The sequence below is a fragment of the Eschrichtius robustus genome, chromosome 6, assembly GCF_028021215.1.
Source record: "Eschrichtius robustus isolate mEscRob2 chromosome 6, mEscRob2.pri, whole genome shotgun sequence".
NCBI classification, from domain to species: domain Eukaryota; kingdom Metazoa; phylum Chordata; class Mammalia; order Artiodactyla; family Eschrichtiidae; genus Eschrichtius; species Eschrichtius robustus.
Genome location: NC_090829.1, coordinates 65,706,918 through 65,733,480, shown reverse-complemented (window position 1 = coordinate 65,733,480; position 26,563 = coordinate 65,706,918). Strand labels below are relative to the sequence as shown.

General features: G+C 40.1%; 2 protein-coding genes, 4 non-coding genes and 1 pseudogene across 10 annotated transcripts; 2 read left to right on the top strand and 5 right to left on the bottom strand.

Moving 5' to 3' along the window:
* Positions 1-1,159: 1,159 nt before the first annotated feature.
* Positions 1,160-13,853, top strand: RFC4 (replication factor C subunit 4). Of its 2 annotated transcripts, none has more exons than XM_068546424.1 (11): positions 1,160-1,218; positions 2,782-2,924; positions 4,443-4,521; positions 7,758-7,837; positions 9,737-9,856; positions 11,266-11,409; positions 11,602-11,722; positions 12,299-12,424; positions 13,338-13,418; positions 13,499-13,615; positions 13,697-13,853. In XM_068546424.1, the coding sequence occupies exons 2-11, from the start codon at positions 2,794-2,796 to the stop codon at positions 13,790-13,792; spliced, it is 1,095 nt and encodes a 364-aa protein (XP_068402525.1). In that variant the 5' UTR covers positions 1,160-1,218; positions 2,782-2,793; the 3' UTR covers positions 13,793-13,853. The 2 variants fall into 2 exon arrangements, with proteins under 2 accessions (XP_068402525.1, XP_068402524.1); XM_068546423.1 differs by having other exon boundaries at positions 1,169-1,427.
* On the bottom strand, positions 13,848-20,148 carry EIF4A2 (eukaryotic translation initiation factor 4A2). 4 transcript variants are annotated; one of them, XR_011074304.1, is made up of 12 exons: positions 20,086-20,140; positions 19,226-19,274; positions 19,008-19,140; positions 18,577-18,716; positions 17,659-17,827; positions 17,447-17,556; positions 17,054-17,197; positions 16,599-16,736; positions 16,262-16,351; positions 15,960-16,039; positions 15,398-15,508; positions 13,848-14,634 (listed from the first exon to the last, which is right to left on the bottom strand). XR_011074304.1 is itself a non-coding variant. In XM_068546422.1 (11 exons), the coding sequence occupies exons 1-11, from the start codon at positions 20,112-20,114 to the stop codon at positions 14,490-14,492; spliced, it is 1,224 nt and encodes a 407-aa protein (XP_068402523.1). In that variant the 5' UTR covers positions 20,115-20,148; the 3' UTR covers positions 13,848-14,489. The 4 variants fall into 4 exon arrangements, 2 of the variants coding, with proteins under 2 accessions (XP_068402523.1, XP_068402522.1); XR_011074305.1 differs by having other exon boundaries at positions 14,484-14,634; positions 15,402-15,508; XM_068546422.1 differs by lacking the exon at positions 15,398-15,508 and having other exon boundaries at positions 19,226-19,271; positions 20,086-20,148.
* Positions 16,096-16,235, bottom strand: LOC137766862 (small nucleolar RNA SNORA4). The gene has a single exon (XR_011074395.1). It is a non-coding gene; the product is annotated as a small nucleolar RNA SNORA4 (small nucleolar RNA).
* Positions 16,416-16,547, bottom strand: LOC137766848 (small nucleolar RNA SNORA63). Its single transcript, XR_011074382.1, has one exon. It is a non-coding gene; the product is annotated as a small nucleolar RNA SNORA63 (small nucleolar RNA).
* Positions 16,828-17,007, bottom strand: LOC137766881 (small nucleolar RNA SNORA81). Its single transcript, XR_011074411.1, has one exon. It is a non-coding gene; the product is annotated as a small nucleolar RNA SNORA81 (small nucleolar RNA).
* Positions 18,818-18,886, bottom strand: LOC137766886 (small nucleolar RNA SNORD2). Its single transcript, XR_011074415.1, has one exon. It is a non-coding gene; the product is annotated as a small nucleolar RNA SNORD2 (small nucleolar RNA).
* On the top strand, positions 20,113-26,563 carry LOC137765891 (putative uncharacterized protein MSANTD5; annotated as a pseudogene).

The following is a 26,563-nucleotide window of genomic DNA, read 5'->3' as shown; positions in this document are numbered from 1 at the left end:
GCCCCTACTTCCTCTGCATAACAAATCACACTGTCACTCTCCTGAGGGCAAGACCTTCCAGCTTGTTCTCTGCCGTATCCCCAGCACCTCGCAGTGTAGGTATGGGCACTCCATAAGCATTCGTTGAAAGACAAATGAACGTGTAAAGTTAACAATGAGTATCATGATGAGTATGTGCCAAATCAAAGTCATTCATCTGGAGAAGACCCAGATCAACCCTGTGGGTTAGGGTAATTAGTAAAGGTCTGCAGCGAAGGCAGCATTTCAAAAGGCTCCGATTTCAATAACATTTAGGAAAAATCCAGAGCTAAGACAAGCAGTGGGTAAAGATTAAAAGGGTGGCCTCAAACACTTGCCTAGAGCACACATTGCATGTACCCTGGTGGCGTTAACATTATCAATCTTGTAACTTTTATTGAGCGTCTGCACCACCAGATTTCTGGACAGGGCCCTGAGATTAGCTGACCATAGCTGCGCGGCAAGGCCCTCCCTCTCACCAACGGGCAGACACTAATAGAGATATAAGCCACATGCACCCAAAAGGGCAAGGAAAGGCATCTTCTTCCGACGTCTCCGCCCTTAAAGCACACACGGTTTGCTCCGCGACGACCAAGCCGCAGGGAGAGGACAGGGATCTTCACGGCGCCCTCTTCTGGCGAAGGATAGACTCCACCCTGCCCAATCCCCGGCCTTCTTTGGGATGAAGCAGGTTACAAGCCGAATTGTGTCGCCGCAGAAATGCCAGTGACATGCCCATGACTGCCAATGAATTACAGGTTCTGCAGGCTCGTACCTACAAAAGAGAGTGGACCTCCGCGATTCGAGGCCCACAAGCCCCTCCTCAACCTCCCTAGCGGGTCAGCGCTCGCGGAGCCCTCCCCGCCCCTGTCCGCTGAGCACGCAGGTCCTCGGCCCCAGCCTCTCCTACAGACGGCCGCTCTCAAGTTCCCTTGCTCCGCAGCCTCTAGTCGGAGGGCTACGTCGGGACAGGATGGAGCTTTATTTACACCTCCGGACTCATTCCCATCCAGCCCCAGCATCCCCGAAAGTCCGCGTGTCTCATCAGGTTAAACACCACAGAATTGGAGCATACGGCTCCCTTAAGGCGGGGCGCGCGCAGCGGACCGGAAGTGACGTTTGACGTGCGGCGTCTTCCCGCCCTGCCCTTCGCCGCTGTTCGGTGGCGGGAACTCGGGCTGCTTGTTGACCGCGGCTACCGTAAGTGGTTCCCCCCCTTTTGGCGGCTCGGGGCTTCGTGGGCCTGAGAGTCTCCGCTTGGGGAACGGGGCTAAGACTTCGCGACCACCTCGCCCTTTCCCTGCCGCAGAAACCTCAGGAACGAGCCGGTGGCGTCCTAGCTCTCAAGACGAGCGGCTAAAAGGCCCAGGCAGTGCCCGGGAACACACGCGGGCAGCCGGGGAGAACAGGTGACCAGCCGGAGAAATTGCGAGGGCTGCCTTCGCTTTCCTCTCCTCCTGTGCCCTCGATGCCCCTGTGATGTCTTTCACCTCTTGCGCACCCCTTGGTGTACGGGTGGCTCAATCCAGCATCCTTCAGAGTCCTGCTTTGGGTGGTATTACTGTTTGGCAGCCTGTGGCAGGGATTGAGTAATCCAATAACGTTAAAAACCTTAGTTGTTTACAGATGTTAACAGTTTATTTTATTTATTGATTATACCCATATGCCAAGCACAGAGCTGTGTGTTTGCACGATTCTTTTATTTGACCCAGTTGCCTTATGAAATGGGCCTTAGCTTCTTTTACAGAAGGCGAAACTGAGTCTGATAAGTGGTAATTCAGTCACCGAATCTTATGGAGTATCTATCCTGTACCAGGCACTGGAGACACAGCAGTGAAAAAATAGAATTGCCATTAATGCTGGGGATTTTCAGACAAACTATCCCTAAAAACAGCCTTTTCTTGCCTGGGAGAATGTTTACGTGAATGTTAATAGTGCTTATCTTCTGGGTGAGATTTAGAATTTTTAAAACTACTCATGCTTTTCCGAATTGTTTTGGTTTCTTCAAATGAGCATGCTATGAGAAAAACAGTTGTTTCCATTTTAACAAGTGTCTCGCCTCCCCCCGCCTTCCCCTCCCCACAGAAGCTTCTGTCTGAAGGCAGGCACGGGCTCTGCCCATAAAATAGGCTCTCCAGTGGAGCTCTAGGCCCAAGAGAAGTGGAGGTTCTCATTTGTGGTCCTAGTACTCCTCCTGATTGCTGAGTCCATTCCAGGGTCTGAGCTAGAGTTAGGCCCATGACGGAAGAGACTGTTGAGACCCATGTACAGTTTGGCCATTAATGCCATCATATTTATCAAAAAGCTTGTTAAAGTTATAGAACTTTGTTCTGTAAGTCCCTCACTATAAGTAGATTTTTAAAAAATATTTATTTATAGATTTTGGCTGTGCCGGGTCTTAGTTGCAGCACGCAGGATCTTCGTTGCAGCGCACAGGATCTTTAGCTTGTGGCATGCATGCGGGATCGAATTCCCCGACCAGGGTTCGAACCCGGGCCCCCTGCATTGGGAGCTCGGAGTCTTACCCACTGTGCCACCAGGGAAGTCCCTATAAGTAGATTTTAAGTTCCTTCAGCACTTTGGCCTCTTTTATGTCCCTGTAGGCCTCAGTAGAATGCATTCAGAGGATGCTAGGCCATGGGGTGATGTCCTTCATTTAATATTTTTTGAACATCTTTGCATAAGGTTAAGTGTGCTTTCAGGCTGTACTTCCTCATGATGGTTTCAAAAGAGCTTTTCCGTTTCTGTCTTGCACCTGGTCAGGGTGAAGTAACCATGCAGGCATTTCTAAAAGGCACATCTATCAGCAGTAAACCACCATTGACTAAGGATCGAGGAGTAGCTGCCACTGCCAGAAGTAGTGGAGAGAACAAGAAAGCCAAACCTGTTCCGTGGGTGGAAAAATAGTAAGAACGCTTTTGTTTTTTTGCAATAGTTAATAAATTATCTCTCTGACCAGTTTTGATCACCTTTTTTTTTTTTAATTTAAGAGGAGGATGATTTGCCTTGTTTAAATGTTGCCTTAAAAATCACCCAATTATATGTCATAGAACCTTGGAACTGAAATGTACCTTAGAATAATCTGGTTGAATTCACGTATTTTCTGAATGAAGTACAGCCTTCTCTGTAACTCAGGTCTATGGTTTTTGGGGCTGGGATACAGCAGTGAAGGAAACAGAGTTTCTATAAGCTCTTAGGAGTTCGACTTAAGTCCAAATAATCTGTTCCTCTTTTCATTACTGATAGCTGAAAATTGTTGAGTTTTTGTTTATACATTTTTGGCAAAAACAGCACCTGAAGTGGCTCTTGAATTTCAGTCAGCTAAGTGATATTATAACAAGTAGTCGGAACCCCTGGTGTACCCTCAGTTATTACCAAAGGATTGCAGATTACTTATAAGCCAAGTAAGGCCCTCATAAGTTTTGTTTGGCACCAACAATGCTTTTAAAAATGGGAAATTTCACATAAAAGTCTAGAAACTTTTCATTAAATAAATTATCGACAAGGGGAAAAATCTAGATTTTCAGACTCAGGAGACTAGGCAGCACTAGATTCAAGTTCTCACCTGAAAACACTTAGATGGATGTGTGTACTACTCATTTTGGAAAGGTCATATGTTCCTCACTTCACCATAGTCCCTACTAGTGTCTCTTGTCTTACACTTGAATTCTTCACTCTTGTTATCTGCCTGGACTCTGCAGGTATTCGAATATGAAACTCTGGTTTATAATATACACTGGTTTTCCAAGATAACATTATCTGACATAAAATATCTGCCTGGCGTTGGCCTGATTAGTTAGAAAACTATAAATCAAAGAAAAACTTCTGTTTAGTTAGCTAAGCACAGAACCTAACTTAGGGTTGGGAGTATAACTTCGTTTAACATCATTAGTTAACAATGTAAGACAAAAATTATACTCCATATTGGTTAAGCTTGTTATTTTGTTAACCCTCAATGAAGTGAATAGGTATGCATTTTTTTGTGCAGTTAGGTGATAGGAGAAATTGATATTAACCAATTAACAACATGTAACATATATGTAACTTTGTTACCTATCTTGAGGTTGCTAAATAGGTCTCCCTTTTCAGTTTAGGGGCATGTTGTCAAAACATAATATTACTTTCTAGGCAAATGTTCATTTTACATTTTGAACCAGTTGGCATCTGTGATGTTAGAAAATCCTTTTGCATAGTTTTTGTAAGTACAACAGATACAAGCAGTGCATCTGGAAAAGTGAAAAATTATTCATTCCTCAGTATATATTTGCCTAAAGTAAATATAGATGGGGTTTCCACATCCAATTATGAAAGTTTCTCATTTCATTACTGATATGAGAGAGTTATCATTGGTATTTTAGCAAAGGGAGAGACTTCTGTGGCTACTATAATACACTGAATAACTTCTCTCTTTTCTTTTTCTCCAGTCGCCCAAAATATGTGGATGAAGTTGCTTTCCAGGAAGAAGTGGTTGCAGTGCTAAAAAAGTCTTTAGAAGGAGCTGATGTGAGTAGCAGATGCTGTCTAAAGTCATTGGGAGATTTAAGACTTAATTTATTCACCCTCTTCCTTCCTTTATAGCCTCCGGCCCGCTTTAAATACTATCCTGTATATACAGTAGCCTCGTGATTACTATTTGTACAATGGATGATTAGTTCAACAAATATTTGTTGTGCATCTCCTTTTCTGTCCTATGGGATTGTTATATGGTACTCAAGTGGAGATCGTTGAGCAAGACAGGCTAGGTCCCTTTGCTCGTGAGCTTTTATTTTGGTGGGGAGAGACACAGAAGAATAAACATGTAAGCAAAATAAATACGAGAATTATAGATAATGATAGGCACTATAAGGGAGAGTCAAAGATTCTTTGACTGTATGATTGCTCACCTAATTTTAGGATGTGGTTTGAACTACAATACAAAAAAAAAATTGAGCCTTTAGTTCTGCTTTTGGCATCATGTCGCCTGCTGTGATATGTGGGATAAAATGTCCTTGAGTGACTTGCATTTTAGATTAATTCAGAGACAAACCATATGAAGAATTAGCAATTTAAAATTGTATATGATAAAGTGTTTTAAGAGCTTAGTGGAGGAAGGGAAACAGTTGCAGGTGAAAGTGGGATGTGGTTTTTACTTTATTCCCAAGATTTTCTTCCCTCCTCTCAACCTGGCTGCTTTGAATTAGAGGTTCTTTGGTTTTTGCTGCCATTGGTCTCTTCCTGGAATTACACTGAAGCAGTATATAGTTTGAAAGAAGTTATATTTATAAAAGTGTTGAAAATCTTTTTCTTTACCAGTATTTGTTTTGATTTGATCCAAATATCTTTAGCTTTTAATTTTATAATACTATACAATTTAAATTGCATGGTAATATTTACACAGATTGCAGGACATGATGTATTTTAATTGCTGGGATTCTCAACTCTTTAGGCAAATGTAGTGGGATTATGATCCAGTTCTTTACTTTATACCATCTAATTTATGAGGCTGAACTAAGAACTTTCTTCTTTATCCACTTGTTTAATGACTTGTTTCTTTTCAGACTTAAGCTAACTCTAAAGAGTAAAGGAAAAAATTCATTCCTTCATTTATATTAAAGGGTTTTACAGTAGAATTATAAGAGATTTTTCAGAAATCAATTTTTAGAACTGCTAGTCCATGTACAGTTCTTGAATGCATATATATATATATATATATATATATATATATATATATATCAGACTGTTACATAATGTAGGGTTGAGTAATTTAACCATGTTTTAAAGAATTTAAATTATTGTAATAGTTGACTGGATGAATCATTACAACTACTGAGGTAGTTGGATCAAAATAACAGTTACAACCTTAAAAATGAAGAAGCCTAAGAGGTTTTGCTTTTGCTTTTGTTTTTAAATAGTGTATCTCATAGTTTGTATCTTAAGCTGTACGTTACCAGTGTAACAGTAGTAGTCTTTTAACTAATACATTTATATGTTGGTTTATTTACTTGGTGCATACTGAGTACCGTGGGAGATGCTGAGAATATAGATGTGAATAGAACAAATAAGGTTCTTGATCTTCTCAAGCTTCTCATATAGTGAGGTGAATGGGTATTTTACAATTAAACCCAACAGTTACATAAATAACAATAAATAATTGGAAATTATATCAAGTGCAACAAAGACCAGTGAGAGGATAACAGAGGAGACCCTCTTTAGATTGGGTGGTCAGGGAAGGCTTCTGACTTGTAATGCAGTAGGAGTTGCCAAACAGAAGAATGGAGTCAGACCCCAGCTCATGGGGGACAGCATACGTGCAGGCCAGAAAGTTCTTAGCTATTGGAGGCCATTCTAAGTTGGAACCTAGAAAGTGAGAGAGGTGGCGAGCAGATCATGGACATCCTTGTAGGTTATGGTAAGCAGGGTGATTTTTTTTGTCTGTTTTGTTTTTCTAAGTGGAGTATGAATACAGTGAATAGCTTTAAGTAGCAAGCAGAGTGGCGTCTGATTTGGGTGAAGAATGAATGGATGGGAAGGGGGAAGGTTAGGCAAGAGTGGAAGCAAATAAACCATACTGCTTAGTTTCCTATGTGCAGTGATTTCCGTACATGAAAGAAATGTATAGTTTCACGGAGAAAGACAAATATATATCGCTTATATTCGGAATCTAAAAGAAAATGATACAAATGAACTTATTTACAAAACAGAAACAGACTCACAGAATTAGTGAACAAACTTAATGGTTACCAGGGGGGAAGCGTTGGTGGGGGGATAGATTGGGAGTTTAGGGTTGACATGTACACATTGCTATGTTTAAAATAGATAACCAACAAGGACCTGCTGTATAGCATAGGGGACTCTGCTCAATACTCTGTAATAACCTAAATGGGAAAAGAATTTGAAAAAGAATAGATATAACTGAATCACTCTGCTGTACACCTGAAATTAACACAACATTGTAAATCAGCTGTACTCCAATATGAAATAAAATTAAAAGAAAAAAGAATGTACAGTTTCATAACAGTGCTCATTAGAGTTTAGTACATTTGTTAATCTGTACCACAGATCAGTTGCCTATTTGGTAGGCACCAAGCCAGCTAGACTTAAGGTATAAAAGAAGATAACTAGTTATTTAATCTTATCCTGTCTTCCACTAATGAAATCTCCCTGATACATGCGGGTATCCCTACAGGCAGGGTACGTAATCATGATGTGGACCACGGCCTGGCACTTAAAAGATGCTTGGTTTTTTTAATATTTCTGTTCTTAGAACTTTAGCTCATGCAAAGCCCCAGTATGCCATTTTTCACTCCTTTTTCCTCAGTATTGGCCAAATCCAATTTGGTCTGTGTCCCTTTTGAAGCAACTGACATCTTTATAAAATATAAAATCTTGCCCAGTCCTGAGCCTAGGTGTGGGATAGGGAACTGACAGAAGCCTAGTATTCCCTTCAGAAATAAGAGGGTTTTAATTCCAGCTTTGAAAATCCCACCTAAGTATTAGATTAGGTGTAGAACAATCATAAATATTGATTCAGCTTAAGATATTATATTAGAAAGACCTCTTAGGGAAAAATGATAGTGTTTGTGAAAAAGCAGGATTTAGTACTGTTATTACTATGATACCAGTTATATAAGAAATCCTTGTATTCAGATATATATGCCCTATTAGGGAAGTCATTGCACTGTTCCATAGACATTTTCAGTCACTTTCACCTATTTGTGCCAGAATACAATTTTAAAAAAAATAAAATTTAACTTCTACAGCTCCCTAATCTCTTGTTTTATGGGCCACCTGGAACTGGAAAAACATCCACTATTTTGGCAGCAGCTAGGGAACTCTTTGGGTAAGTTGAAACCTCTCTCTCTCTCTTTTTTAAAGACTTGACACTAAGAATCTCTGGTACTGCTTTTCATTCTCTAAAACTTTGCATTTGGTTTTTCTGTGAGGTTGTTGGGTTTATTTTTGTTCTGAATTTTTTAATAATCCAGCTGGCCCATATCCAGTTCCTCCCCTCTAATAAATTAGCTTGCCTGTTATCTTTTGTAACCTTTATTCTGAACCTTGTTCAAATGTTTGAATGTACTACAAGGAGCTTTGTGATTTTTTTTCATCACTTTTAACTCTTTCATTATGATTTTGGAAACCAGAAGACCCTATCTCCAGTCATGCTGATAGTTTCATGACTTTTAATGGTCGTGTTCACATCTGTCATAGAATTTGCTGTTTGATGCTACTGACGCACACCACCCCTTCTTGAGTTCCTTCTTGCTCTGGACTTGCCAGGGCCTGCCTCTGGAGTGGCTGGGCCAGCTCCTTGCCCTCAAGTATCCTGAGTATAAACAGAGTGTGTAGTAGTTGAGGCAGTATGATTCCAGGTACAGCAGAAAATCTCTGTGAGCCACCTTCTTAGTCAGTCCTAGACTGACTGTCTCTGCTTAGCCAACTGTTGTAGTAGAGGAACCCTTTACCTAAGGTTAAAAGATACGTATCAGCCATGTCTGATATCTATGCAACATGCACCAACATAACAAAGGCTATCTTTAATTAATCCAGAATTTTAATATCAGGCATATGGCCTAAGGGTACATCTGAAATCCTACACATGAAGATAATTAGATGCCTCTGAAACCACCAAATATATAAGGATAATCAGTTCTGTTGAAATGTGGAGGACAAAAGAGGAAGCTGCTCTGAACCGAGGATTTTATTTGACAGCAACTTTCATTTTCCCAAGGAAATTTTAAGAGAGCTTTTTTGATTATTTTACAACTCAATCAGATCCAGTCTGAATCATCCTTAGCGATGTAGTCATCATGAAACTGTTAAGTATAGTTTATTATTAGTTGTTCTACAGTAGGTTAGTCCAAATTATATAACTTGTAAAATATTTTTTTTAAATAATGTTTGTCTTGATAGACCTAAAAGGACTTAACTATAAATTCCACCTTTAATAGTATATGTGGTTTTAAAATAGAAAATACATGCACAGAGCTTTCTAGATGTTTATGCCCATAGAAAAATGCGTAGGATATCATGCTATTTAGGAAAAATAAAGACGAAATCCCAACTCTTGTTTTTTTTCTATTAAAAAAAATATACACACATATATAAAAAAATAACTAGAAGGAAGTCTTCAAAACAGGGTTTGGCAGTGTGTGCCAGGTATTTTTATTTTGAGTTCTCAGATTTTCCTACAGAGAGTTACTTTTAATAATTTTTTTAAAAAACTCACTTAAAAATTAACTGTTCATTTTTGATCCAGTGATTTTCCTTATAGCAAACTACTTTATGGAAATAATTCAAAATATGCTACATTGCAGCATTATTTAAAATTGTAACGTCTCTAAAACTATCTAAATGTCTAACAACAGAAGGATGCTAAGTAAATGATGGTACAATCTTAGGTTAGAAAGTCATATAGCTATTAAAATGGTTTTTTACAGTGTTTATCATGACATGGCAAGATGCTTATGATACAGTCCAAAGTGGAAAATTGATTTAAAATTTAGTACATTATGTGGTATCATCTACCTTTTTTTTTAAATGCATGGAAAAAAGCCAGAATGTTAACTGTATGCCTTTGCAAAAGAGAAAATACAGAATGAATTGTATACCTTCTATTCATATTGTTTACTAGGTGTATTTTAAACTACTGAAAAATGTACAAATGTTAAAATATGGTTTAAACCTGGGTTACTTTATGCTCTATGATGTTTCATAATTTTTTTCCATTTTGACATAGGCCTGAACTTTTTCGATTAAGAGTTCTTGAGTTAAATGCATCTGATGAACGTGGAATACAAGTAGTTAGAGAGAAAGTGAAGAATTTTGCCCAGTTAACTGTGACAGGAAGTCGTTCAGAGTAAGTAAGCTCACCTTCCCTTCTCTATACCATGTCATTGTATTTGTTTAAAAAACATGTTTCTGCCAGATTTTCAACTTCTTTTTCATGTTAGATTGTATTTTTATCTAAATTATTTAAACCTAGAAATGACCTTTCCATTATAGTAACTAATTTTAAGTTGTTTAGCTGTCAAGGGTTTTTAATCGATATTTGTCTAAGGAGTAATTTATTAATCAAATGTGATGGTTTGGTCGTACACTCATAATAAAAATCCTGATTTTTGCTATTATTTTTTAGGTCCTATCATATATCTTAAGGTTCAGTATATTTCATAGTTGGTGACAATGTAAAACCTTATCCAAACTGGGACACTTTTAGAGTGAAAAAGGAGTTGTTACTAATAATAATTCAATAGGGATGTTTACGCAACTGTGTATACTCCTTAGGTGGCAAAGTTCCAAGGTTAAATTTTTGGTACCTGGCATACATTTACACTTATATCAGAGCACACTTAGGGATTTGTAGAAAGTGAATAATTCAATTTTTGATATCCACCTTGGATTGACAATGTATATAAATCACATACATGATAAGGGACTTAGATCAAGAATAAAGAACCCTTACAACTCAATAATAATAAGACAACCCAATTTAAAAATGGGCAAAGGATCTGAATAGACATTACTCTAAGGAAAATACACAAGTGGTCAATAAGCAAAAACAAAACATGCTCATCAACATCATGAGCCATTAGAGAAATGCAAATCAAACCCATGATGAAAATACCACTTTATACCCACTAGGATGCAAAAAGACAGAAAATAAGTATTAGCACGGATGTGGAGAAATTGGAACCCTTATACATCGCTGGTTGGAATGTAAAATGGTGCAGCCATCTTGAAAACAGTTTGGCAGTTCCCCTATGAGTTACCATATGACCCAGCAATTCCAGTCCTAGAATATATACTGACAAGAAATGGAAACATACATACATGTACACAGATGTTCATAGCAGCATTATTCATAGTAGTCAAAACATGGAAACAACCCAACATCCATCAACTAAAGAATGGATGAAACGTAGTATATCCATCCATAGTATTTGACAATAAAAAGAAATGAAGTAATGATATACAACATGGATGAACCTTAAAAACATTACATTAAGCGAAAGAAGCCAATCACAAAAGACAATGTATTAAGTTGACAACATGTGGTTCCATTTATATGAAGTGTCCAGAATAGACAAATCTGTGGAAACAGAAAGTAGAGATTCCTGATTTCCTATGGCTGGGACAGTTGGGAGAGAAAAAAGAAATGACTCCTAAGGGTCACAGGGCTTCCTTTTGGGGTGATGAGAATGTTCTAAAAATTAGATTGTGATAATGATGTGTGAATCATAACTCCTTTGTGTTTCTCTGAATCAGCGGGAAGCCATGTCCTCCTTTTAAAATTGTGATCCTGGATGAAGCAGATTCTATGACCTCAGCTGCTCAGGCAGCTTTAAGACGTACCATGGAGAAAGAGTCTAAAACCACCCGATTCTGTCTCATCTGTAACTACGTCAGTCGGTATGTGTAACGCCCTAAAGGTGGATGCTAGGCAGCCTTATTTTGATAGCCCCAAACAGGGAGAGAAAAAATTTTAATGTTTCAAGGCTACATTAGTTTCTCCATCAAATCTTGATTTGTCCTTGACAAAAATGAGTTCTTCGGGGGAGTTTCTTCTTTAGCCACTGACTTGTTTTTTCCAATATTTTACAGAATAATTGAACCTCTGACCTCTAGATGTTCTAAATTCCGCTTCAAACCTCTGTCAGATAAAATTCAACAGCAGCGATTACTAGACATCGCTGATAAAGAACATATCAAAATCAGCAATGAGGTAATCACTATTATTACAATTATTGTAAATTACTAATTCCTTTGATGAATGCCTATGAAGAGGCCCTTCCTGAAAGTCAAATTTGTGTTGCTTCAATTTCTGATGCCGATTCTTCAGGCAAAGTTAAGCTAAATAAACAGAATGTCTAGGAATTACTGGTTCAGCCTTTCTGTTGCTATTAGAAGTTTATTATCTGTCAATACTTCAGAGAGTCAAAGCTGAGGCAGATTTCATGTTAGGATGCGAATTCTGCAACAGCCAATCTCTGCACGACAGCGTACTCCACTTGTCATTACCCATACTCCACTGCAAGGACTAATTTGGTATGATGAAATTCTGGCACAGTGATAGAATGTATAGGCCCTTATTCATTATAACAGAACTAATTTGAATTCTCCTTGCTGTATGTAATCAAGGCTGTCTCCATGAATTCTGCCACTGTAGAGCTGACATTCCCTCAAAAATGGAAATAGATTTTGTTTTTCCCCGTAACTCTAGGCTAACACAGTGCTTTTCATTTTTATTAAAGTCATCCTTAATTGGCCATAACAGGTTAAAGAACTTTTCTCTCTTCAGGGACTAGCTCATCTTGTTAAAGTGTCAGAAGGAGACTTAAGGAAAGCCATTACATTTCTTCAAAGTGCTACTCGATTAACAGGTGGAAAGGAGGTCACAGGAAAGGTGATCACAGACATTGCTGGGGTAAGAGCACTGGATATTCTTAAATTTTTAGTTGGCTCTTTTGTGGCTTCTAGAAAATTTTTAATTCAGATATATATATGGAATGCTTATTATGTGCTTAGTCCCATTCAGGCTGCTGTTAACAAATGCCAGGCTTATAAACAAAAATATCACAGTTCTAGAGGCTGGGAATCCAAGATCAAGTGCCCCCCGATTCAGTGCCTGAGGACACACTTCCTAGTTGAGTAGACTCCTAGTTCACGGATGGCCTTTACCTCCCTGCACCATCCTGTGGCAAAAAGCTTTCTGAACCTTTTATAAGGGCACTAATCCCATTCATGAGGGCTCCACTCTCCTATCACCTGCCAAAGGTGCCACCTCCAAATACATTAGGGATTTTTAACATGAATTTTGAGGGAATATTAACATTTATACCATTCTGGGAGTATCAGAATGCTTCAGGCATGCAGGGATGTGGCAGTTAAAATAGATAACAGATATCCCTTTTCTTATAAAGTAAAAAGGGTCATATCCAACTTATAATTAAATCATTAAAGGAATTCTCTTGTGCCACACCCTTGTCTTCAGATTTCATTTTGTATTGTAATGAAACATAAACCAACCAATCTCTGCATTTTGTTAGTGGCATCTTAGAAATAGGATGTTTCCAGAGTTCGTTTCAGGTCCAGTAGCTTTCTGCATCACGTATCTGGAGACCAGATGAGCATAAGGCTTAAAGCTGACCCTTTTTCAGTTCTTTGCCCTCCCAACTCTGTATGTGTGGATTCAGCATCAGGTAACAGTTCCACACTTGAAGTGGCACATGTCCTGTAGCACAGACCACCAGGGAGTTAGCACAGGCTTGGCAGAGAAACAAGTCAACTGTCTTCACCCAAAAACTTTATTTTTATTCTTTATTAATTCTTTATTTTAGGTAATACCAGCTGAAACAATTGACGGAGTATTTGCTGCATGTCAGAGTGGCTCTTTCGACAAACTAGAAGCTGTGGTAAAGGTAAAGACACTTTACTAACCTGGGGTGGGGGGGAGGGATGGAAATCATACCAAAAATCTTTTTTTTTTTTTCTGCTACAGGACTTAATAGATGAGGGTCATGCAGCAACTCAGCTTGTAAATCAACTTCATGATGGGGTTGTAGAAAATGATAACCTTTCTGATAAACAGAAGTCTGTTATTACAGAAAAACTTGCTGTAAGTAGGCATCTTCTACATTTCAGCACAGCATACACACCTGAAAGGGAAATTACTTACTAATCTTTCATTTTCTCGTAGGAAGTTGATAAATGCTTAGCAGATGGTGCTGATGAACATCTACAGCTGATCGGCCTCTGTGCAACTGTCATGCAGCAGTTAACTCAGAACTGTTAAAATATATTCAGTATGTATTTTTGTGAACAATTTAAAATAAAATGACTAAAGCACCTTTAAAGTGAATATACAATTTATTTAACATTCAAACTTCATTAAGACATGTGCAATATGGCAATTTTACTGGGGTAAACGTTTAACCCTATCTAGTATGATTGCTTGCTGGGGCTTAGCAACAGGGTCCAGTTCACACTTAGCACTAATTAAATACTTTATTGAATAAATATAATACCAAACAAAATGCATTCAAATGCTTTCTAAAAAAATCAATTTTAAAGGCCTTTCTATTCAGGCTAATGACAAACACAATAAAGGCAGATATGCTAGTTTAACATAATTGGCTGATTTTATACAGCACTTATATCTTTTAGTCCACAAGTATATTATTAAATGATAGAGAACATCTAATACAACCATTTCTACAGAACTAGGAAATAAATTTCTAAGAAAGAAAGATTTTACAGACCCCATCTTTTATACCCACCCCAACAGTCTAACTCTAAAGAGGATAAAGCCAACGACTTTCCTCACAAGAGCTCACGACTAATGTCGCTCTGCTATCAAAATCTGTATTTCTGATCCGTTATGAGCATTGAGACAAGATTCAAATATTCCCAAAGAAAGAAGCACAATGCACGTTGTGATCGCCTATTCAGCAACAGCGAGCACTGCATTCAAAACTATCTCATCCCAGGAATTAAATAAGGTCAGCCACATTCATTGGCATTTCCTCCACTGTAGTATTGTAGAAAGTCTCAATGTCACGAAGAATCCTCTTGTCTTCTTCAGTAACAAAGTTTATAGCCACACCTTTCCTCCCAAATCGACCCCCTCTGCCAATTCTGTGTAAGAAAAAGAAATCAGCAATTAGAATATACTACTTCACATGCTGCATGAACTACTGAACATGATGATCCACTTGTTAACCATCAGCTGCTGTTTACTTATCAAGGTTATAGTTCGTGCTTCTAATTGGAGCACTAGCTGCTAATCAATATCTAGAGAAAAAAATCTTCCTTTGCAGTTAGTGCCAAAAGGATTCAAGGCTTGTCTGGCTGCAAAATGAGATTTTATCAAGTATCTTGAGCATTATTTATTTTCTTTTTTTTAAAGCAGATGACAGTATTGTGGTTTTTTTTGTTTTGTTTTTTTAAAGCAGATGACAGTATTGTGTTTGGGGTAGTGAATTTAAAGCCCATACCAAAGTGGGCCAGCCAAGAGCAGATGTCAGCCTGGGACAGATGTAAAACACCAGGGATAAAACAAAAAGAACAGTTACGTAATCCATTTCGACGCACTCCTGGAACTGTAAACTGCAAATACAAATGCTGCAAGGTTAACTATTGTCTAAAACTTACAACTTTTTCCAGTGGGAAAACAAATATTTGGTATGGTGACCCAAACTCATCACTGCTTTTTTGCTCAGTTTCACACGTTATATAACTCAAATTACTCAAACGTGTTTACCTCCAAAAACAGCTTTCTAACCTTCCTGATAGAAACCAGACAATACAAACCACCTAATAGGCTAGTATACAAAATGCCTTGGCTGGAGCATCTTAAAATATCAAATAATCATGACAAAAGAAAAACAAATATAAATACCGACTCGCTCTTTATTCAAACAGTGTGCTGTTTCGCTTATGATTCCACGTCCTAAATAACGTCAACGCCGTTTCTGAGCGCCATCTCGTCATCAACTGCTGCTATCGACCCCTGTATTTTTTAAAAAGTCTTTTTTTACATCATATAACAAAGTACAATTCAATTTATTTAGGGATAAAGCCACTATAACTAAACCAGGGACTGCTCAAATTGCTACCAGATGACACCAAGAAAATCCCAACTATAGAGGAATCACCAAGAAAGCGCATGGACACGGACACGAGCATCACTAAAAAATACAGCTCAAAAATAAGCTAAGACCAACCGATCTAAAACAACCATATCTGTATGTATAGAGTCCACAATTTGGGCAACATTCACAACTGTTTTCCCACTGTGTATGACCAATCTTCCCAAGTACAATTTTAATTACACCCTACCAAGTTACTATGTCATATTACTCAATTCCCTGATTTGAGGTTACCTTTCAGACAAATCAGTCAGTAGAAAAGCAAAAGATGAATTTTACCAGTCCAGTAAAGTCAAGATGCCATCTACTTACCTGTGAATATAGTTTTCACGATTGGTAGGTAGATCATAGTTTATAACCAATGACACTTGTTGCACATCAATCCCACGAGCCTGAAATACAATGACGACGATGTTCAAATTCTAATTGAAAAACTAGGCACCTATGTAATGTAGGCCACAAAATAGTAATGAACTATACTAAGTGGTATAGCTCACTGTGGAGTGTGGTCTTTTCTTTATTCTCCCAAATAGCCCAAAATTGGTAAAGGTTATTAAAAAACCTTCCCCCCAAACAAACTTTTGGTGAATTAAGAAGAGCAGTGAGAGACTTACCAACAAGTCAGTAGTGATCAGAACACGGCTTGACCCTGATCGGAATTCCCTCATGATAACATCTCTTTCCTTCTGGTCCATGTCACCATGCTGTGAAGGAACAAACCTATTAATTCAAGAATCACCAATCAAATCAACATTTAATTTTATCAGCATGTATGAGACCAAGCGTCCCTGGCTGCTACAGGAGTACAGCAGACAGGTATAGTTAAGAAACAACTTTATTTTGAGCAGGGGGAACGACAACACAGCACTTAGCAGCTATATTGTAGTCTAAATCCTGCTTTAATTAAGGTACAAACTTCAGTTACCATTACTAGGTTAGAATACCTCTTACCAGAGCAGAAACTGTGAAATCCCTGGCATGCATTTTCTCAGTAAGCCAGTCCACCTTACGCCTTGTATTGAGAAAAATAACAGCCTGTGTAATCGTCAGTGTCTCATACAAGTCACAAAGTGTATCCAACTTCCATTCCTACAGTATTTCAAAGAGAAAGGTAACAGTAATTAACATGATTGTTTCCAACTTACATTCATTAGAAACTCATTATAAGATTGGTCTAAAGACATATTGCACCAAGTCTTAAGACAAAGGACACTGGACATTAAGAAAGAGGTCCACCCCAGTCCTTTACAACCTAGTGCAGTTACTCTTCTTCTTGTGTGTAACTCTGCTAGCATTATTACAAAAACCAAGATGTGATCCTAGTTTCTGTAATTTTAGCACAGTGCTTATACAAGAAGGTAAAAAAACCTGGCTACATTTTTATGTTTGACAATTAGACAAATTACCTCTCTTTCAACATTAATATAAAACTGTTTAATTCCTTCAAGGGTCAATTCTTCCTTTTTCACCAGAATTCGAATGGGATCTCTCATGAATTTTTTGGTCACTTCCAACACATCCGTTGGCATTGTGGCAGAAAGCAACACCACCTTAAAAAAAAATTGATTATGGTGTCACACATCACACAAGTAGTTAGCACAACCTGCACAATACTCGAGGACAAAAAATCTTTGAGACCAAGCGTCTCTGTCTGAGCATGGAATTGTGACAGTTATGCATCAGTTGCTTTTGATTTAAGCAGGGGGAACGACAATAGAACACTTCAGTTGTGTTGTAATATTACCTGCATTAAACCTAACCTCCAGCTATTTTAAGAGTGGGAGTGAAATAAAGCTCACCTGAATACTTGTATTTAATTTTTGGAAAATCTCATAGATTTGATCCTTAAACCCTCGGCTCAGCATTTCATCTGCTTCATCCAAAACAAACATTTTGATCCATTTTGGAGCTGTTTAAAAATAAAGTCATACTATCATCTCTAGGTTCGCAGGCATGCTATTTACTTTATTTATAATAGTAAAACCAAACTATACTCAACAGCAATACTTACACAGGTATCTCCTGTTTAACATATCAAACACTCTCCCTGGTGTACCAACAACAATATGTGGTGCTTCAGCCTGAAGTTTTTGCATTTCATTTCGAACATTGGTTCCACCAATGCAGGCATGACAAGTTGCCCCCATATAGTCTCCAAGTGCCAGAATTACCTTTTGGATCTGAAAGCCAAAAGCCTTAATTATTATCCAGCAGAATTACTGGTTCTGTGACTTAACTTCCAAAGCATAATGGCAAATATCTGGTCTACAAACAGCTTCAATGCATGCAGAGCACTTAACTACTTCCGAGCTTAAAATGCAGACCAATCTAAATGCCTCAAGATAAACTTCCCTGAAAACATCTTGTGCCTTGTCAAACTTGAGATCCTATTGCCCCAGGTACCAGCTACGTAACTAAAAACATTTCCTACTGTTATTCTTCATTGTGTAGAAAAGTGTAAACAGCGGTAAAACAGTAATTTTTCCCACAGTGCTGCGACGTATATAATCTTGGCTTTAATAAACCCTACAGATGTATTAGCAAGGTTTTCCTTCAAACCAATATGGCAGTGAGCTCTGAAAACACAGCATGCAACAGATACAGCACAAACTACTAAGACAGTCAAATAACATGTCACTGCAGTTTTCACGTTGCACAACTGCATTCAAACTTGAAAATGAGAACAGGTCTAGTCCACCCTGAACAAAAACTTCAGTTTCTCAATCTGTTACACAACCCTGCAAACCATACCTGCACACCCAGTTCCCGTTTGACTGTTTAGCTTTCAACAGAAACTCCCTGCATGCACGGACAGTTAAAAGGAGGGCTCTGTAGGACAAATTTATACTAAGCTTTAAATTCTTCACAATTGTGAAACCTGAAACCTGTACAACACGCAAGCAGTTTTTGTGAACTACACTATCAATACCTGTTGAGCCAGTTCTCTGGTGGGGGCCAATACTAGTGCTTGGGTCTCCTTGAACTCAATCTCCAACTGTTGCAGGATGGAAATAGCAAATGTGGCTGTCTTGCCAGTACCTGACTGAGCTTGAGCAATCACATCATACCCTAAAAAAAGTAGGATACACATTTACCGATCCCACATCAAACCGCCACTTCTAGTTTACACCACGTATTCCATTTGGAACATGAATTACGCCCAAATAATCAAGTGATCAGCAATGAGTATTCTCTTCATTTCAGGTCAGTCCCGAAAGATGATTGCCATCATTTCACTTTAAGGAATACAAATAGGTGCTAGTCCCCCAGAAGGTAATTTTCCCATATTAAAGAGAAAAAGGGGCAGGTCTATGCAGAACAGGGAATTCACTTTTAGGAAGCGCCAACGAGTTCTTTTACCTTTAATACACGGGATAATAGCTCTCTGCTGAATAGCTGATGGCTTCTCAAAACCATAAGCATAGATGCCTCGAAGAAGAGACTCCTTTAAATTCATATCATCAAAGTTATCAACAATTTCATTCCAGTTGCTCTGAAAGTTAAAAAAAAAAAAAAAGGAATAAACGGATGAACAAACTCACCTTTCCAAAGTTCCAAATTCCACTCCCATTTCTTACCTCGATGACACCATCGGGCTCCATTCCCTCTGGGCCGCCATGTTCTCTGCTGACAAAAATACTGCTGTTAGGACAACGTCCCTTCCCCAAACCCCTGCAACTGCACATTGAGGGGGAGAGAAGCCCTTTCTCATCCGGTCGCTCTCCCCCGCACGTGTACACGTCCCAAACGAGCAAAGGCAGCTGGTGCCGCAGGGCACACGATGTACTGCGCCGTCGCTCAAAGGTTAGGAACCGGGGACGCCCGGAAAGACCTCACGGACGCCGGCCCTTCCCCCCAGGGCTGAGCGCCAGGCGCTCCCCTCTCGGCAGTGCACCGTCTCGCGAGAACTCCACGCGCCGAGCTCCGCCCCTAACAATGCGCAAGCCGTAGTGATTGACGCGGGCCTAGGCCCGGCGAGGCCTTGCCAACGGTTCGCCGGGACCCCGTTGCCGGCCCGGCCCCATCCGGCCGCCGGCCGCCGCTGCCGTCCTGCCCCCACCCAACCTACTGCCTAGCGCTCCCAAACCGCGCCGCTGGCCGCGAATAAAGCTTTAGACAACCCAGTTACACCGTACCGACTGCGGACTGCGCCACGGCTGCCACTAAATGCCGGGCTCCGTACGGGCAGGGGAAGCGGCCGCGATTTCAAGGCGTCTTCGGGAAAACACACTCTTTCACCAGCCCGTTTTCTTACCCGTCTCCCCACAATCCGGGCCCTACCTATCATGGAAGCTTCTCGAAAAACACAGGAGTACTGTACCCCAAAGCCACGCCTATGAGCCCGGGGTTCCCTGCCTCCTCTCCATCTATTACAACCTCCTCCGGCGCCTTAGAACCTGTGCCACAGAGCACCACCACCACCGAAGAAGCGGCATACCTGTTATAATCCGCGGAGCTACCAGACATGATCCGAAAAACCACTCAGTGCCCGACTGGAAAGACAGAGGGGCCGCACCACCCGTATTTTATAGGCTCGCGGCCGGGACCCGTTTTCTGCGGAGGAATTTTCCCGTCGTTCTTCGACCAGCCACAAAATTGTGATCGTGGGGTGCTTATCTCAGAAAATATCCTAAGCAAATCGGTGGGAAAACCCAAATTTAGTTATCTGTCGATCTTACAGCGTTGCTGAACATCCCAAGACCCTGGGGGGGGGGGTGGGGGGGGAATGTTGGGACTCTTTGCTCTGCGGCGGAAGAATATTGCAGCAAGCGGCGGCCAGACTCGCGTTACCCGCCCTCCCTGCCCCTACGGGGTTTCCGCTTCCCCGAAGCAGAGGCGGCCGGGCCGCCGGGCTGGACCGGGAGGCGGAAGGCTGGGGCGCGCCGGACGGTTGGCAGCTCTGGCTTTCCCGCCGGCGAGTGGGACCAGGCTCGCCGGTCCCGCAGTGCTCGGTGCCGGAGGGGTAGGCACGTCCACACTCTGCACTGGAGGGGAATCGGGCTGTTCCGCTCGTTCCCACCGCTACTTAACTTGACGGTAGAGAGCCGCCTGGCCTTTGGCACGAGCGTTTAACATCCTTCAGACCTTGACAGTGAAACTCCTGCTACGGAAAATGTCGGCTACCCAGCAAGTCCCATAAGATCGGGTTTACCGTCCAACGTGCAGGGCGAGAAGAAATATGTAATGTCCTCTGCAGATGTCTCTGGAGTAGCCAACTCCATTCTTCTCATGTTGCCTCTGGTCTTCTCTCGCTCTCTTTTTAAAATAATGCTTATAATTTTAACAGGTGTGAGAAATGCCTGATAAAATCATTGTAAACTTTTGCTAACGTAGGGGTAATGTGCCTTGTAACTCAGGAATTTAAATGGATGCTTCCGGCCTGTACAGCTCCATGCTGCTTTGGGACTACACAGGTTTGGGTTATGGTCTTTTTTTTTTTTTTTTTAAAGGCTTTTTGCGCTTTAATTGTTTATACATAATGAATGTTGATTTATGGAAATTGAGAGCAATACAGCCCTTGCTGCTTAAATAAACTGCATGATTCGTAAAGCTCCAGAGGTTTTCAACTGTAGCCCTAACCCAGGCTCGTTAATAAAAACCAAAAATAGTATTTTGAGTCATCTAACTTTAAACTACAGTCCTACCCACCCTGCAAGATAACACGAATACTCAAGAAAACATTTTCTCCTTAACTCAGAAGGCCAACCTAAAGTCTGACGACGGGGAAAAAATGACTTAATTTTCTAGATTTGTGTATTCAACATGATATCTGGTTCTAAGTACTACATTTTTTTCCAAAAATCATTTATTTGAAAATGATCACGCTAGGAACTGAGACAAAAGCTAATACCAAGATGACAGTGTACTTGGCCCTCAGTCTACTGATAACGCTCCCTATTTACCCTTTAAAATGTTCAAATCCAGATTTGCGGTAATGCCAGACATTTTCTGAGAATGGAGGTCAGAGATCCTTGTTGGCTCGTCCAAAACCTACTAAAAATCTCCCGGGATCCAGGAAACTGAAGAAAATACTAAATGAGGAAAATGGCCAACACTTTAGTCTCACTTGAGTCTACAGGGTGAAATCAATCAACCATAGGGTGAAATCAATCAACAACACCTAATTGTCGAGTGTTTTCTTTAGGTTTAGCACTACTGTTACATGCTGTGGAGGATTTCCAGAGTCCCTTAACAGGAAATAATCAAGGGCTAAACTCTGGTTGAAGTCACAATTGCTCAAGGGGTTTCAAGGTAAGAAAGTTTCCTAATCCAAAATTCAGCAAAAATCCAGACCCACACTGCCAGCAACTCTACCATGTATTTCTAGTAAGTGCTGTGCTTACCACATTCTCAAGTGCTTACTAAATAGCATTAGTAAGTAAAAAATGAGATAAAGATCCAAACAAAACATACACATTAACAAAGTTTTGCATATCAACACAGAGCATACTGTGAAACTTTTCCACTTACCTGAGATCTAAAATTAGATGGCCATCTCTAAGTCAACTACAATGCATGCTTCTTTGCTAACCTGGAACATGTGAGGCCATTTATACTGCAAATGATGCTAAAACTCCACTTCTTTCCCTGTGTGACCACCTAGTTTAGTTTTACTCTCCAGTAGCCTCCGCTGACAATTGTAAAGCCATCTAGCGATTGTAAGCCAACCTATTTGGGGGGAACATTATTCTGCCTGCCACAGCAACCAATCAACTTTGTTGAATAGTGTATAAAATAAGAACCAAGAAGAGACAGTAAAGGCATTGTCAGCATAGAGTAGGGTTGATCCAGAATAGCTTCTAGGAAGTTGTGAATTTTAATCCAAAAATGGCAAAATGATGTTTTTGCTTCTTTTATTCTTAGGTCAAACAGACTGATGAGGAAAAGAATTGTTTCACTGCTGGCAGTAATTCCTTAGACATATAGTAAGCCCTTGAATGTTTTTGAATGAATGAGTGAATAACTAGAAGAATAAATAGTAAAACTACAAAGATGAAGGGATATTATCTATTTCCTACAGTGAGTTGTACTGTTGATATGCTGTTTTAATTTCTTTTAAAGAGTAAAACTACTCCTGCTATTCATATTCAAAAAAGGACACATCCTGATGTCCCCTTCAGCTTATGTGACCATTTTTATCCCCTGGACTTGTAGGCCTGCATTTACTTACTGAAACGGTGACGATTTACATAAAGGTACTACTTTTAAGAAGAATCTGTTTTAGACTGTCTGGACTGTAAAACAAAATGAGTTCTACTTGCAAGTTTTTATCTTTTTTGTTGCACAAACAATACTTTAAAAACAATAAAAGGCATCTTAAAAATAAAATTTCTCCTAACCCTACTACATTAAGGAAAAAAGCTCAGCATTTTCCTCCTCTTCACTGCTCCATCAGTTGCTTTGGTATTGTTACTTCTGCTGTTGCTGTTTGTGAATTTTGTTTGGTGAATTTGCCCACATTTGAAAGTGGGCCTGGAGCATAGGCTGGGTGGTGGTGGTCCTTAGGTCCACTCCTTGCATCTGAAACTGGGGTGCAGTAGACGTAGAAGTGAAGTGGCAGCTTATAGACCTCATTTCCTTGGAATAAATCCAGCCATTCTTCAACTATTCAGGCTTCATGATTTTTGCCATACCTAAATCGTACCACCTGAATTATTTACCTAATTTTTAAGTCAATTTACATTTACTTCGCTTGAGTGAAATCGTAGGTTTAATTTCTTGTATTTTCTAATACTGATTAAAGTAATTACCGAAAAAAATCAAAATAAATACTGTGTGTCAATATAGCTCATCTGAACTTTTCTGTTTGGGATACACTGTTTCAGATGGATTGTAGGCCTACTAAATCTGTAGTCATTAGCCAGACCAGGGCAGAGGCAAATTAGATCTTGGTTTCCAGTTCTGAATTCTGAATGATAGACCAACTAAAGTCTGTGAATAACCAACTAAATAGTAATTGTCAGTTGTTTCTGATGAAAACTTTTTTTTTATTATATTAATAGGACTTCGAAAAAATAAAGGGGGTGGGCACTCTGCCATCTTCCTGACTCCCGTAGAAAGGCTGAGGTGATGCATAACTAGCTGGTGTTCCCTGAGACCGCCTCTGTTTGGGAAAGCCTTCGCCTCTGAAGAGAGAAGATGGTCAAGGCATAGTGCCCCTTTGCTTGCTAGAGGCTTCTATTTTTATTTTCCTTTAAAATTCCTTTGAAAAGTAACTTTAAAATTTTATACTCACAATTGACCCAAATAAAAGAAATTATATGGGCTGTAATGTCATTTTTTGGCGGGGGGCGGTGGTCAAGAAACCTATTACATTAAATACTTGAAATTTTCAAAGTATTGTCCTCCACAGTAAGCTCAGAAGTCAAGAACCAGGAATATGTACACTCTGGTGATATCAGGAATAAGCAGCCCAGACCAGTGGAGGAAAAGTCTTATTTAATTATAATTTGTAAGGCTCTGTCTCTTGTGATGTTCAATAGAAACACCGAAAATTTTCCTGAGATGTCCACTGCTACTAGCTGTTTTTCCTGAGCTGATCATTCATGTTTAAACTCCCTTCTATTGCAAAACAAATATAACTTTGCAGTGTTTCTTTAATCTGCAGAATGAGTTTGCAGTAGAAAATGTAATTTGTTCACTTAAATTGTAGTTGACTTTAACAGCCTTGATTTTATATGACCTATCTTTCTCTATAAGCTGATGTCTGTTAGTTGATGAAAAAACCCCAGACCCTGTGTTTAGCTGTCTTTCTGCTGGCTCTGCAAGTAAAAAAAAAACAAAAACACAAAAGATGATTCTAATAGACTTAACTCTAAACACACCTCAAAACTTGGTTCCTGGACAAGGTGGTGCTATGGTAAAGCCAGCTGGCAAACTCCTTCCAGAAGGCAAGGAGACGCTTGGGACTGAACTCCCTGTCTTGCCCAAGGAGGGGAAAGGCAGAAGATCCTTCGGGGCCTTGAATGGGAAGCTTCTTGTTTTTCCTGCTCTCTCTAATTTGGAATTAGCTGTTCAATCTGTTAGACTCACTGAAGCAGACAAAGAAAGGAAAATCTATCAAACGAACTAAATGAAGTTCTGAGGCTAAAAAGTAGAGTCAGGGAGTGCATTTCTATATGAGTTTAGATTAATCAGCCCAAAGGCCGTCTGATAAGATAGACGGATACTTGTGGACAGTGGGAATCACTGAGGGGCTAGACTCTCAACAGAATACAGATTGAGGAATAGGTACTACATTTTCCTTTGGGGCACCTATTTCCCAATTTGGGTTGCCTTCCTTCTTTGCAGTGACCCTGGTTCCTAGAGGTAAAAAACTGTGGAGGGATTATACAGAGATTTGTACAGATTGTACAGAGATTGTATAGAGATTAAATGATTTACTTCAAAATGAATGCATTTGAATGCATTCCTTGAGAGAACTGTGATGAGAATTCCCCCTGGGCTAACTAGTGTGAACTGAGGTTTCAAAGCTTCCCAGGCAACTCTGAATAGTTTGTGGATCTAGGTGGATTGTTAGGTTCCTAAGGGTATCAGTGGCCCCGCCTTTGCTCCATCCCACCCTCCTCCTTCAAATAGGGACCTTTGTCCCTATGTATTAAAGTCTTGATTTTGGTTAAAGTTAGAAGGTTGATATTAAACCTCTGCCATCTCTTGAAAGCCCACTAAAATAATGGTAAAAAGTCTTGCTGAAAAGACTTAAACACTCAAGAAAATTGGAAAAGAGACAACAGCTCACAAAACTTAAATTGGAAAGCAAATGAGAAAATGATGAGAAAATTAGCAGATGGGAGAAAGCTTAGTCCTAAATTCAGAGTGGGGAAAGCTGATAAGCAACCTCATTTGTATTGCAGAACAACCAAAAGACTCAGAAATTGGTAGGACCATGTTTTTTTGGATGTAGGGATGTGAGATTAAAACATGAACACTGGTTGAAAGTCTGTTGAAAAAGCAGTTAGAAACTGCCAGAGCAGAGAGGAGCAAACACATTTCTATACTCGGGCACGTCCAGGCTCTGCTGAATTCCAGCATGCCAGAGTAAGTGCCTGTGTTGCCGAACCCAGGTTCATGTGCACAATGCACAGTGAAGCCAAACAAACTGAAACATCGGGGTTTGGAGCAGAGAAAGGTTTACTGCAAGGGCCAAGCAAGGAGTACAGGCAGTGGCCCATGCTCAATTGACCCTGGACACCAGCTCTTTGCTGACCCTGAATTAGAACCCCGCGGCTGTAGAGAAAACTCAGGAATAAAAAATAGACACTTCAGGCTGAAATCATTGGCAACCCCCCAGGAAGTAAAGAAGGAAAAATAAACCCAGGGATCAGAAAAGCCAACAGGCCAGTTAATTAAACCTTAGAGTGACCAGGAAATCGGAAGTTTCCTACAAGAATGGGAATTCCTTGAATGTGAAGTGGTGAGAAGAAGACTCATGTACAGCCAAAAGCAATTGCCCAGGGTCGCAAGCACAGGGGCATAAAGAAGAGTGGCAACAATGTCTCCAAATGCTTATAAATTTGCATGACTTATGCTTCACTATTCATGAGGCCAACCAGAGGTCAAGGAGCAAGCCCTGGCCTTGTCCTTATGGACAGGCCCTTTCACAGGATCCTGGGATACAGATGGTTGGACAATGTCTTCTCAGGTCCTCCCTGTGCACATGTGACCAGCCTCCCACCTCCTGAATACAGTCCCAGGCCTGTGCCAGTCATATTCCCTTTGGGGAGCTGCTGTGCCCACCGCCCCAACATGTGATCTACATGAAGGATCCTCAGGTACCTGGATGGGAGCCCTGGAACAGGAATTCTCCGAGGTCAAGTACATTCCTGATCCCTGCCTTTTTCCTAGCAGCCCCCAGCCTCCAGCTGCAGTCAACCTCCTCTGACTCTGATTCAGATCCTGAACTCAAAGGAAGTTAG

What these genes read in the sequence shown, in the direction of transcription:
- RFC4 (XM_068546424.1), top strand. Translation starts at nt 2,794, where the DNA reads ATGCAGGCATTTCTAAAAGGCACATCTATCAGCAGTAAACCACCATTG. An exon ending in GTTCCGTGGGTGGAAAAATA is followed by an intron (nt 2,925 to 4,442) that starts GTAAGAACGCTT and finishes CTTTTTCTCCAG; the next exon opens with TCGCCCAAAATATGTGGATG. An exon ending in ATCTGTAACTACGTCAGTCG is followed by an intron (nt 11,410 to 11,601) that starts GTATGTGTAACG and finishes AATATTTTACAG; the next exon opens with AATAATTGAACCTCTGACCT.
- EIF4A2 (XM_068546421.1), bottom strand. Translation starts at nt 20,114, where the DNA reads ATGTCTGGTAGCTCCGCGGATTATAACAG. An exon ending in GTTAAACAGGAGATACCTGT is followed by an intron (nt 17,557 to 17,658) that starts GTAAGTATTGCT and finishes ATTTTTAAACAG; the next exon opens with CTCCAAAATGGATCAAAATG. An exon ending in TGATCACTACTGACTTGTTG is followed by an intron (nt 16,040 to 16,261) that starts GTAAGTCTCTCA and finishes ATTGTATTTCAG; the next exon opens with GCTCGTGGGATTGATGTGCA.